The sequence below is a fragment of the Cololabis saira genome, chromosome 17 (assembly GCF_033807715.1).
Source record: "Cololabis saira isolate AMF1-May2022 chromosome 17, fColSai1.1, whole genome shotgun sequence".
Classification (NCBI taxonomy): domain Eukaryota; kingdom Metazoa; phylum Chordata; class Actinopteri; order Beloniformes; family Belonidae; genus Cololabis; species Cololabis saira.
In genome coordinates, this window is record NC_084603.1 from 16989553 (window position 1) to 17002695 (window position 13143).

General features: G+C 45.3%; 1 protein-coding gene across 1 annotated transcript in view; it reads right to left on the reverse strand.

The window, feature by feature from the left end:
- Nucleotides 1-13143, reverse strand: part of LOC133464112 (cilia- and flagella-associated protein 46) — a 145141-nt gene that overhangs the window by 114085 nt on the left and 17913 nt on the right. Inside the window, exons 12-13 of the mRNA XM_061746098.1 lie at nt 1768-1993; nt 1451-1568 (exon numbers count right to left, since the gene is read on the reverse strand). Of these exons, the coding sequence (XP_061602082.1) occupies nt 1451-1568; nt 1768-1993 (344 nt within the window). The remainder of the gene's footprint in view (nt 1-1450; nt 1569-1767; nt 1994-13143) is intronic.

The following is a 13143-nucleotide window of genomic DNA, read 5'->3' on the forward strand; positions in this document are numbered from 1 at the left end:
CTAGCATCCACAGAAAGTGCATTTTGATGATTTGTTTTACTTCAATAATCCCTAATACAATGTAAATAGTTTGAGTAAGAAGTAGGTCTTTCATTCAGTATTATACAGTCACTAACAAGAGCCATGATACAAGGTTATAAGTGACAGCAGGAGTGATGTCCTGTACTGGTTTGCTTTGCACTGAATCTGAAGAACTCACTATAAAACTCTGGGGCCTCATTTCTAAAGCTCGCTTGCGCACAAAACAGGGCTTGAAAGATTTGCACGCCATCTTCTACACAAAGGGTTGGGATCTAAAAAAAAAAAACGAACCGAAAAATGTGTGTATCTTTACGCCAACCCTGACCCTCGCGCACAAACATTTTGAAGATATTGGAAACTGGCGACGCAGGCGGTGAGGTGGTGAAATGAAGAAGGATTCATGTCATACTGTTAATGTCATCACATATCAGACTTATAGATCCATGTACACCCAAGCCGGTGTTCTGCCGAGGTGTCCTACCTCGGCAGAAATACTACCATACGATCCGCATTTCTTTTATCTCAGTTTCTTTTTTTTCAAAGGCTTTTTGCATGCAAATAGACGATTTAACAGCAGGAAGTCAGAATGTGGTTCACATAGATCTATGTGCACGACGCTTCGGCGGAAGAAAAAAAAAACGTCCGATCACGCTTCCACATAGATAAATGTTGATGTCCATGTGGAAGCGTGATCTGACGGGGTATTATCATCTGTCAAATCATCCTACCAGTCTTTTTACCTGCCAACAATTGTTTGAAGGCCAAATACAGTTAATGAAAGGTTGTTTCTAGCTAAATATGATTTGATCTCATTCTTGAGCTTCATAATCTGAAAATCTGACGGGCTGCTGTGCGCGCTCCCGCGGCCAGAAATCAGATTCTGGCAACTCACTCGCTTTATTTTTGTTAGTGATGCCATTACTGTGACCACCAAATAATGTGGTTTTCCTGCCTCCACCTCATCCACAACATCTCCATCTCAGTCTCTGCGAAATTTCGCTTTCTGGTCTTCTATGACATGATTTTTGAGTGTAAAACACAGTTGATCGGCAGGTTCATTTATATGCAAATACAGTCGCCAGGTGCTTTGCATTGACCATTCTTGGTAAAAAGTGGGCGTGTAGAGGGCGGGATATGAGGCCAATTTACGTGCGCAAACTTCCAGCTGGACTGTGATTTATAAAGCGAACATTGCCTGCAAGTGTGCGTGCACACGGTTTTATAAATCCAGATTTTTTTTTGCGCACGCCATTTTCGGCTTTTGGCCGCACGTACATTTTTAGTATGAATCCTACACACTCTTTTATAAATGAGGCCTGACTGGTCTTTAATAACTGTGAAAATGATGTGCAGTGTTCTTATGCTGTGAAGTCCTTTAAAAAAACATCTTAATGAAGAAAATGAGGCCAAAAAAAGAAGACATATTTACTTTTAGAAGTGTTGTCTGCATCCAGCACCATCTTAAAATCATCAGGAGCCAAAAGGAGACCGACAGAGACAAGAACACGGCGGTTGTCTTCATGAGCTTGTGATGGCTCGTCCTTTATCTGGGGAAGGACGGAAAGAGTTTGATGTCAGAATTATATTGTAGTCAAACACTTTTCTTACAGTAATCTTGGCAGCTGTGCTGAAGCACAGCAGAGCACGGTTTAAAGTGAACTTCATAAGCAAGCCATTTCCATTTGAAACAGCTTCTTTACTGGGCTTTTTAATGTAAGACAGTTTAAAGTAAACGGGGCAGGAAACCTGCTGCATCAGCAGAGCGGCTTTATCCTCGGCTCGGGTCGGCGTTTGGTAGCGGGTTCGTTTGAGCTGCAGGAGATGGAGCGCCGATGACAGGCGCTCTCGTTGAGACCCGTTATCCAGCAGCGCGGCTTTCTGAAGGTGAGTCAAAGACGCCTCGAGACGCCCGTCCTCCTCTTCACTTCCTGCCAGCTCTGAGTGGACGTGACAGCGCTCCTCCAGCAACAGACTGTGGTGAAAGCAACACACAAGCACTCCGGCATGACCTCATGTTGGGTGGAAATAGAACATCTCTCAGTTTGCTTCATTAAAAAGGGTGAAATACTGCTAATGTGGAACTGAAACCCCTGATTGCAGAGAACATTAGCAAAAGTGTTAGCATTTTTCATCATTAGGGCCCGAACACTTACAGTACGAAGGCCCAATTGTATCTGTAGGAATTTTTCTTCATTCTTCTGACGAAAGGAGGGCCTTTTTGCCCCCCTAAACGTGCCCCAAAAGTCACCAAATTTTGCACGCAAGCCAAGCCCTGGCGAAAAATGTGATATTTAATGGTTTGCATTAATGGGCGTGGCCTAATGGCTCAACAGCGCCCCCTAGAAAACTTTGTGCCTCAAGCCCCACAATACGGTTTGATGTACATGCACGAAAATCGGTACACACCTGTATCATGTTGCAACTTAAAGAAAAGTCTCTTGGCGCCATGGCCGAAACTGAACGGGAAGTCGGCCATTTTGAATTAATCGTGTAATTTTGGCGCAGTTTATGCCATTTCTTCGGCAGTTAATACGGCCCAAACCGTAACGTGCACCCAAGTGTGTTATACATCAAAATGTGCGTCTCCATCCTGCGACAACGGGCTCAGTCAAAAGCGTTACCGTGGCGACGCTAGACGCCAAAAAGAGCGCCCACCCTTCATCTGATTGGTCCAGACAGAAAAAACTTTGTGCCTCAAGCCCCACAATACGGTTTGACGTACATGCACGAAAATCGGTACACACCTGTATCATGTTGCAACTTAAAGAAAAGTCTCTTGTGCGTGAACTGCAATTTTAGTAATATATCCAATACTCAATTACAATCAGGGAACATTAGATATTTAGGCATAAACATCTCCCCTAGGCTGTCAGAGTTAATAAAATTAAATTATGTTCAGCTTATAAAGAAAATAGAAGATGATCTTGCTAGCTGGAGCTCTCTTCCCATTTCACTCATGGGTAGAATAGCCATCATTAAAATGATGGTCTTACCAAAAGTAAATTATTTTTTCTCAATGATACCATGCAAACCCCCTATTTCCTGGTTTAAATCGTTGGACTCCATGCATTAGTTTAAAGACATTGCAGAAATCTAAAGAATATAGAGGTTTAGAGCTACCTAATTTTCAGTATTACTTCCTTGCCAATAAATTACAGTATATTGTAAAATGGTCAAAAGATCATCCTTTAGATAGTCAATGGCTAGACTCAGAGCAAGTGTTTTGCAACGAACTAGAAATCTCAGAGTTACCATTTATTAGTCAAAGTATCAAACGTCATCAATGTTTCAAAAGCATTAATATTAGCACAACTTTATCAGCTTGGTGGGAATTTCTTAAAGTAGCTAAAATTTCACTTTTTCCATGTGACCGTACACTCACATGGAACAACCCAGACATCGTGAAAAATGATAAAAAGATGGTTAACTTCGTTCAATGGAGAGACCAAGGAATACGGTATTTACAGCACGTAATTGTAGGAGGACAGTTTGTACCTTTCAATAAACTTATGGTACAATACGGAGTTAGCAGGAGTACATTTTTAGAGTATCAACAACTCAAGGCCATAATAAATAAAACATACAAAATTAGACAATTAGACTTACAACTTCCCGCTAAGATAATAGATTTATTAAATCTAAGCACTTTAAAGTTGTTATCAAAACTTTACAGGTCAGTGTCTAAACTGGACGATTCAGTCTCTCTCCCGATCTCTAAGTGGGAGGCGGATCTCTCTCTGAATACCGACCAGTTTTCTTGGTCACAAATATGCTTAAATACGTTTACTATGACTAACAACCCAAACTTACAACTTATACAGTACAAAGTTCTTCATAGAATACATTATACTGGACAAAGGATGTTCCAGATGGGCTTTGTCACCTCTAATATCTGTTCACAGTGCACAGAGAACACCCCAGATAATTATATGCATGCTTTATGGTTCTGTACACCGGTACAGAGGTTCTGGAAGGAGATTTGTGAGGATTTATCCACATGGATCAACCACAGAATCCCAGTGTGCCCCACGGTATGTATATTAGGTCACCTGGGAGACACTCAAATAGAACCTAATTGGACACACCGGGTTCTCACTGCTTTATGTATCACAAAGAAAACCATTCTAGTAAATGGTCCCCCCCCCCCCCCCCCCCGGGGGGGGATCCGGGGATCGGGCCTCCCCTGACCGGGGGGTGCACGGGCGGGCGCGACGGCGGGGTGACACCATTCCCAGGTGTCTATGTCTTATGTTGTCAGTATGAATGGGAGGATGTTGGACTGTTTCCCCCTCCGTCTGGGGGCTCCGACGGCACCGGGGGCGCCCGTGGAGGTACGGTGGGGCCCTGGCCCGGCTCGGAGGGCCGGCCCCCGTCTACTGGATGGCCGGTGGGGGGACGCGGGTGTCTTATCAGGGCCGGCTTTGCTGGTCCTGCTTCCTGGCTTCGGCCTCCGCTCCCCCTCTTGCCCCCCCTACACGATTCATATGCACATAGGCGAAAGGCGGGGGGTCCGGGTCGTGGGGGGCACCGTCCCGCGTGGCCCGGCACTCCCCGCCTCATGGTTTTAACAGCAAAATAGACACTGCACATTCAACACTTTATAAATACACTTGACAAGGACACGTAGTTCGGGAGGGGGGGGGGGGGTCGGTGTCAATCGATACTTGGCCCTCCCTCCTCCCTGTTTTTATGGCATTAATCACATGCACTCAACACCAGGGGCGGGAGGGGGTCCCATATCACCCGCGTTCCCTCACCGGCCTGGGACAGGTGGGTCGGGTTACCCGGGCCTGGCGGGGCCCGCCGTGCAGCCTGGGGTGCCTTCTGGCGGTGCTGGACCCCCCCGGGGAGGGGGAAACGGTGCGTGATTGTATGTCTGTGTCGGTGAGAATGTGGTATGGAAGGGTCCTGCCATGGAGGATTTGAGCCTCCATTGGCAGGACATCAAAAACTTAATAATTTATCAATATTATATTATACAAAGATGGTTATTATTATTATTATTAGTATTATTATTATTAGTATTATTATTATGTATAGTATATTATATTATTATTAGTATAGGTATCGGATAGGTGAATGGATGAATGAATGGGATGCCTGGGTCTGGGGCCCTCCGTTGTCGGGCCTGCGCGGGTGTCGCCTTGTTGGGGGGTTCCCTCTCTCCGGGCCCGTCTCCGGTCCCCCCCGCTGCCTCTGCGGCGGGGCGCCCCTCTGGTCTTGGAGGGCCACTTTCGTGGGGGGGGAGCAACCCCGCCACCCGCGAGACCAGAGGCCGACACGGAAGAGCCCGGAACCCAGGCCACCGGCAACCCCACAGAGGGGAGAAGTAGGAGGGAGGCAACCCACCGCCTGCGAGCCCCCCCCCCCCCGGCGGCGGCCGTCCCGCGTGGGGGACTGGTCAGACTGCGATCAGATCTCAAGATTTAGGTCGATTGCTGTTACTGTTTTGGTTGGCTCCGTGCCGGTTTCGTGCTTTGTTTGTGGTTTTTGTTGCAGATTTCCAGTGCTTGACGTGTGTCTCCGTGTGTTCCTGCTTCCTGGATTGGCAGTGGATGTCGTCAGCCCCCCCCCCCCTCCAAAAAAAAAAAACAAAAAAAAAACACTGGGTTTGTATGTGTGTGTATGTATATATACACTTTTGGTTTCTACCGTCATGGTATCAATCGATAATATGTGTGCAGACAAGGAAAAGAAAAAAAAAAAAAAAAAAAGTCTCTTGGAGTCATGCCCGAAACCGAACAGGATGTCGGCCATTTTGAATTAATCGTGTCATTTTGGCGAAATTCATGCCATTACTTCGGCAGTTAATACGGCCCGAACCGTAACGTGCCCCCAAGTGTGTTATACATCAAAATGTGAGTCTCCATCCTCCGACACCAATCATTACTTTTGTCTTTCAAAAGCATTACCGTGGCGACGCTAGACGCCAAAAAGCGTGCCCACCCTTCATCTGATTGGTTCAGACAGAAAAAACTTTGTGCCTCAAGCCCCACAATACGGTTTGACGTACATGAATGAAAATCGGTACACACCTGTATCATGTTGCAACTTAAAGAAAAGTCTCCGGCGCCATGGCCGAATCCGAACAGGAAGTCGGCCATTTTGAACATTTTGAATTAATCGCGTAATTTTGGCGCAATTTATGCCATTCCTTCGACAGTTAATGCGGCTCGAACCGTAACGTGAACTAGGGCTGGGCGATTTTGGAAAAAAAAAAAATCCCGATTTTTTTATCTGAAAACCCGATTTCGATTTTTTTTGGTAAAACTACAAAAGACTTGTTTCAAATATTTTATCTTTATTTTTAAAGAAAAATAGCGAACAAATTTCCCCATTGGGAATGAAGTGCAATTGAAAGATACTGTAAATCCTCCTTGAGTTTAGTAAAGTGACAACATTTGCAATTTTCTTGACCAAACAAAGATGACTAGACGAGCTCTGTCTGTAATGCAGCCAGCTGCAAAAAAGGAAAATCGATTTTCCGATTTTCCTTTTTTTAACATCGTCTTGATTAATAAATCCGATTTAGATTTAATAATAATAATAATAATAATAAACTTTATTTATATAGCACCTTTCCTGTCATAGAATGCAACTCAAAGTGCTTTACATGTCAAGAGAAGATAAGCAAGCAAGCAAAATAAAAACAAAGCAGTTTTAAGACAGTGAAAAAACAATATCGCAAACAGAATAAAACCAGCAATAAAAGCAATAGCAAAGAGCAAAAAGAGTAAAAGAGTAAAACAGGCACGGCAGTAAGCATAAATGGGGTCACACACAGGTAAGAACAAACCTTTAAAATTCAGCTAAAAGCAAGAGTAAAAAGGTGGGTCTTGAGCTGTGCTTTAAATATGTCAACTGAGGATGCCTTTCTAAGGTGTACTGGAAGTTTATTCCAGGCTGTCGGGCCGTAGAAGCAGAAAGCTGCCTCGCCATGTCTTTTAGTTGCCATCCTTTTAGGCACTTGGAGCAAACCAGCGGTTGTGGACCTGAGATGGCGGCCTGGGACATATCTAGGTAGGCAGTCGAGGAGGTAGGAAGGTGCTAGTCCATTTAAGGCTTTATAAACCAGTAAGAGAATTTTAAAATCAATCCTAAAAACTACTGGAAGCCAATGTAGTGAGGCTAAAACAGGGGTAATGTGTTCTCTCATTTTGGTTCTGGTTAAAATTCTTGCTGCTGCATTCTGGACTATTTGAAGCCGGTCTGACGTTTTTTTTGGTAAGCCACAAAATAGTGCATTGCAGTAATCAATGCGGGAGAAAACAAATGCATGGACCAGTGTTTTTGCATCAACCAGAGACAGATATGATCTAATGCGTGCAATATTTCTAAGGTGAAAGAATGCGGTTTTGGTAATGAAATTCATATGCGCATTGAAATTTAGGTCAGAGTCAATGATAACCCCCAGGTTCCTTACTGTATGGTTATTTGCTACAGTAAGGTTACCAAGTCTGTTTTTAATTAATTCTTTCTGCTCATTGGAGCCAACTATGAGAACTTCAGTTTTGTCCTCATTTAATTTGAGGAAATTTTCACTCATCCAGCATTTAATGGTAGAGAGACAGGTCAACAATGGATCAAGGGCAGAGGGGTCATCCGGAGCTACGGAGAGATATAGCTGAGTATCGTCAGCATAAAAATGAAAGTTCACTCCATGAGCACTAATAAGCTCTCCCAGGGGCAGTATATACAGAGAGAACAAAAGAGGGCCCAGAATTGAGCCCTGTGGAATACCAGAGCTAATTATGTGAGTGTCTGAGACAGAGTCAGCTAGATTGACAAAATATCTTCTTCCCGACAGGTATGAGGAGAACCAGGATAGGGCTGTGCCTGATAGACCTACCCAGTAGTTCAGACGTTGTATGAGAATTGAGTGGTCAATAGTATCAAACGCAGCTGTTAGGTCTAGGAGTAGAAGAACAGACACATGTTTCCTATCTGCGGATACTCTAAGGTCATTGAGTACTTTTAGAAGCGCTGTTTCGGTGCTATGTCCCTTCCTAAATCCAGATTGCAGTTTGTTATGAACCATATTTTCCTGAAGGAAGACATCAAGTTGATGGTAGATTATTTTTTTCCAGAACCTTGCCTAAGAAGGGCAAATTAGAAATGGGTCTGTAATTGCCAAGCACAGTGGGATCAAGGTTGTGTTTTTTGAGGAGGGGTTTAACCACAGCTGTTTTCAGAAAATCTGGAAAAACACCTGAATGAATGGAACTGTTTACAATTCTGTGGATGTCACCAATAATACTGTCTAAAACTGTTTTGAGAAAGTGTGTTGGAATAGTATCGAGTGAACATGAGGATGATGTCATCTGTGAAATTGTATTTCGAACTTCCTCCTCATCAACTGCAGAAAAAGATGCAAGGCTTCCCCTTGGGGGATCAGTAGGCCTGCTTGCACTCATGGCAGCGTGAGCTCCATTCACAATGCCAGCTCTGATGTTAATAATTTTGTTATCAAAGAATGATGCAAACTCATTGCATTTGGCTACAGAGGCAGGTAGTGACTGTTTGTAGGACTGAGGTGGGTTGAGAATATGTTCAATGGTGGAGAATAGGACCCTGGGATTGTTCTTGTTCTCATTGATAATGGCAGAGAAGTGTGCCTGTCTTGCCGAGCGCCGGGCTTTGTTATATGCAGCTGTTGATGACCTGAGAATTTCTAAGTTAACAGTGAGTTTGTTTTTTCTCCAAGCCCGTTCTGCTCTGCGACACTCTTTCTTGAGTGAGCACGTATGCTCATTTACCCAGGGTGTTACTCTGGAGTGATGTTTCTTTTTAGTTTTTAGAGGAGCCACTATGTTGATAGCAGATTCTATTTTTAGATTAAAATGTTGTACCAAAACGTTCACTAAGGGGGTAGAGGGCAGGGGAGTGGCGCATGCGAGATGACGAGAAAAGTCATCAGCAGCAGATGGACTAAAATAGCGTTTTTTGATAGTAATTTCTGTGTTATTTTTCTCTAAAGCAGTGGCAGTCATGTTAAAACACACCAAGTAGTGGTCTGATAGCTCTGGCCTATAGATGGTTTGGTCAATGCAAATATTCAGACCTCTAGAAATTATCACATCCAGTGTGTGGCCGTGGTTATGAGTCGGACCCACAGTGTGCTGAATAAAATCGAAAGAGTGCAGGAGCTGAATAAAATCGATAGCCATGGAATCTGTGGCATTGTCCAAATGCAGATTAGCATCACCTGTGATCAAAGTTCTGTCATAATCCATGCAGCAGGTTGATAAAAGTTCTGACATTTCTGTTAAAAATAGTGCTTTACTTGAGTTTGGAGGACGATAAATATTAATCATTGGCACAGAGTTTTGTGAAGCCAGTATGGTGGCCTGGTACTCAAATGATGTGAAATTTCTAAACAACAGAGGCTTGAATTTTAAACTGTCCGAAAAGATGTTGGCTAGGCCTCCTCCTTTCTTGACCTCGCGTTCTTTATGGATAAAATTAAAGTTTGGGGGACAGGCTGCGGCTAATATAACAGCACTGTCCGAGCTAAGCCATGTCTCTGTCAAGAAAATTATGTCTAGCTTCTCTTTAATAATTAAATCATTTACAGAGGAAACCTTGTTGGTCAGTGATCTTATGTTAAATAAGGCAAGGTTTAGCTTGACAGGTGATGGGTTAATTGTGGTGGGTGGGATCAAGATGTGTGTTAAATTAGTGGCTACAACAGAGCGTTTTGAGTGCTGGGTGTGTCTGGCAGAGATTATAGTGGGAATATGGTGGGTGGCTGTAGTGTCCGTTTTTTGGTAAAATAACATAGTGATGGTGGATGGGATATTGTTCCACAAGGGGGCAGCAGTAGCGCTGAGGGGAGTTTGTTGACTTTCGCTGGGCTGGGGGGAAGGGGGGCACATTAACTGTCACTTCTCTGAAAGTGAGATCACCGTTTCCTTTCTGGATGTGAGAGTGGAGGGGGGCGGTGCCGTTGTTTTCATTCGGCTGTGTTGTACTGCGTGACGAATGTTGTTAGCCAACATGTGGCTGCCCAGTTGACTGGGATGTAAACCATCACGGGAGTAGAAGGTTGGGCGATTCCAAAATAGATTAAAATTATCAATGAAATTTACATTGTTTGCAGCACAGAAGGCGGGGAGCCATGAATTGAGGGAAAGAAGTTTGCTAAAACTACCCATCCCACGTCCCAGCGTGGGAATTGGACCGGACAAGTGGATGGATTTACCGCAGCTGCTGGCCATATCAATCAACTTTTTGAAGTGGACTTTCAGACACTCCGAGTGGTTCCGTGCAGTGTCGTTTGTGCCGACATGGAAAATGATTTTATCGATCGTCGTTGGGAGAGAAGAGAGTATGTTTGGGAATTTGTTGATGATGTCGGGGACTGTGGATCCGGGAGACGATTTTGTCAGCGTGTTTGCGAACCTGACATTTTTTAAGATCGAGTCCGCAATGATCACCGCAGTCAAGGGGATTAAAGGAGGCACCGGAGACGTTTGGGGAGTGCGGGTGCTAACGGTGGTGGGAGGAGGTGGTTTAAGAACTGACCGCTGGCGGGGGTCACCCCTCGATCGTCTAGCCACCGCCGCGCGTAATAGCTCGCGGCGGGTAGTGGAGGGTGAGGCTCTAGGCCTAATAGGCAGGTGAACTGCAACACCAGCCGGCTCAGCCGAGGGAGTAGAACCAGAGGGGATCAGGGTGGGCACACTGGACCATGGTCCGGTGGGAGGCGAAGGGGGAGAGCGATCAGGCTCCGAGGGTGCCGGGAGCCTGCCATTTTGGGGCAAAGGGGGGAAATTGTTCATGTCCAGAATGGAAAAAGGATTGCTAGTGGATAATGGAGGTGCAGGCTGGTGTGGACGAAATGGTCGGGTGCAGGATTTTCCAGTGGATTTATGAGTGACTACTTTCCAAGGGACAGGAGTGGAGCTGGCAAATGGATGAGACTTAGGTCGCGCACCGAGATTGGACCATTTATTGGTGGTATCCAGGTGAGGGACGGTGGAGCCTAGCTCAGCGGGGGTTTCATTCCGAGCGGCTCGTTCGAAGAGAGCGTCCATATCTGGGGGGACAGTGGCGTCCAGTTCAGTCGCCACAGCGACGGCACCAGTAGCCCCGACAGAGACCTCCGGGTCCAGTGACTCGGGTTCGGGGACAGATGCTATGACTTCAGGATTGAGGGAAAATAACTCGTCGAGAAACAGCTCGTCGTCCCGGATCTGGTAAAGGACGGATATTCTTCCCTCCAGCTCCGAGATTTTCTGAGTCAGGCGGAGACATCTGTCGCAGGATGTTGTGGTGAGTGAACTCATGGTGGTGGAGAAAGCTTGTGCAAACTTGTTATTCCCACCAGTGTCGTCCGGTTCTGTATCGTCCTGTTCTCCACCAGAGCAGCTTGTTGCACCAGGTTACAGCTGGACTCCGAAGCGTTCCAGGTGTGTGGCCCAAACCCGCTGCAGCACCTCTTGGCCCTCGTTTCCAGCGTTGCAGAGGTGCTCTGAGTGACGCATGCGCTGGAGGTAATAGCAGCTTCAGCTAAAGGCAGGGGCCCAGACCAGTGCTGGTAGCTGCTGCTGCTGGAGATGGAGGCCCAGCCCAGTGCTGGTAGCTGCTGCTGGCTGGTGGTAGCCTCTGCTGCTGCTGCTGGCTGGTGGTAGCCTCTGCTGCTGCTGCTGGCTGGTGGTAGCCTCTGCTGCTGCTGCTGGCTGGTGGTAGCCTCTGCTGCTGCTGCTGGCTGGTGGTAGCCTCTGCTGCTGCTGGCTGGTGGTAGCCTCTGCTGCTGCTGGCTGGTGGCTCGGATGCCAGCTACTAGAGCTAGAGAGTTCAAGAGAGGAGGCAGGCTCCAAACAGTCCAGCATCAAACTAGGCCTCAAACAATTCTGAGGCAGACTGATACTAAAATGTCACAAAATAAATGTCACAGAGATCTCAGAGTGAGAAAATCTTGAAGATCTTGCAAAACATCCAAAATTCAGACCCAGTATGATAAAATATCTCACATGAAGTGACTTAAAACATTACAATTCCACAGACCTGACAAACAAAGGGTTAATTTAAAATCGATTAATCGCACAGCCCTAACGTGAACCCAGGTGTGTTATACATCAAAATGTGCGTCTCCATCCTGCGACGACGCGTATTACGTTTCTCTTTCAAAAGTGTTAACGTGGCGACGCTAGACGCCAAAAAGCGCGCCCCCCTTCATCTGATAGGTCCATATTTGATAGTTCCCCAAAAGGCACCAAATTTTGCATGCAAGCCAGGCCTGGCGATAAATTTGATATTTCATGGTTTGCATTAATGGGCGTGGCAAGATGGCTCAACAGCGCCCCCTAGAATACTTTTCTCTGCCATAACTTTTGAATGCTTTGACATAAATACTCTTGGGTGGTGTCATCGGACTCAGTATTCAGTCCTTGAACATAATTGGTGAAAATTAGCCCCGCCTCTTCTTCTGATTGGTTGTCCCTATTTTCTGCTATAACTTTTGAATGGTTTGACATAGGAAGTCGTGGGTGGTGTCATTTCTGATATGCTTATGGGGGGCGGTGGCAGTGAGTGCGAGGGCCCGTTCATCGCTGCTTGCAGCTTTAATTGTGACAGCGTTCTTCATAAAACTGTAAACTGGGCACACCAAAAATATGTCATACTTTCCTGTAAAACATTAAATTATTTAAACTTTGTGAATTTTTAAAAATCTATGTTGGCAGTGTGTTGCTTTAGAAAATAAAATGGATCGTCTATCTATTGGCTGGATATGAAGCAGAAGCACAGGTTATTGATCCTGTTCTGTTTTCTTTCAGTTGCATTTTTTTGTTTGAGGCAAACCTCTAAATGACACATATTGCAGAGTAGTTCAAGTAACTCAACCGACCATTACTTCTATTATTCACCAGTCTTCCAGTACTTCCATTTTTCAGCAGAGCAGTCTCTAAGTCTCTAAGCGCCGTCTGAGGTTCGACTGTGATTTCTGGTGAAGACGTGCCATCTCACTGTCAAATCACAGCGTGACTGAATGTTTCTCGGGGCATTTTATTCTCCTTGTGTAAACTGAAACAGTTGTCTTCAGAAGTGACAGCACCGCAGACAAACTAATACATCAAGAGTTCAAGAGAGAAAACAACTATCACAAATACAAAGTTCCCT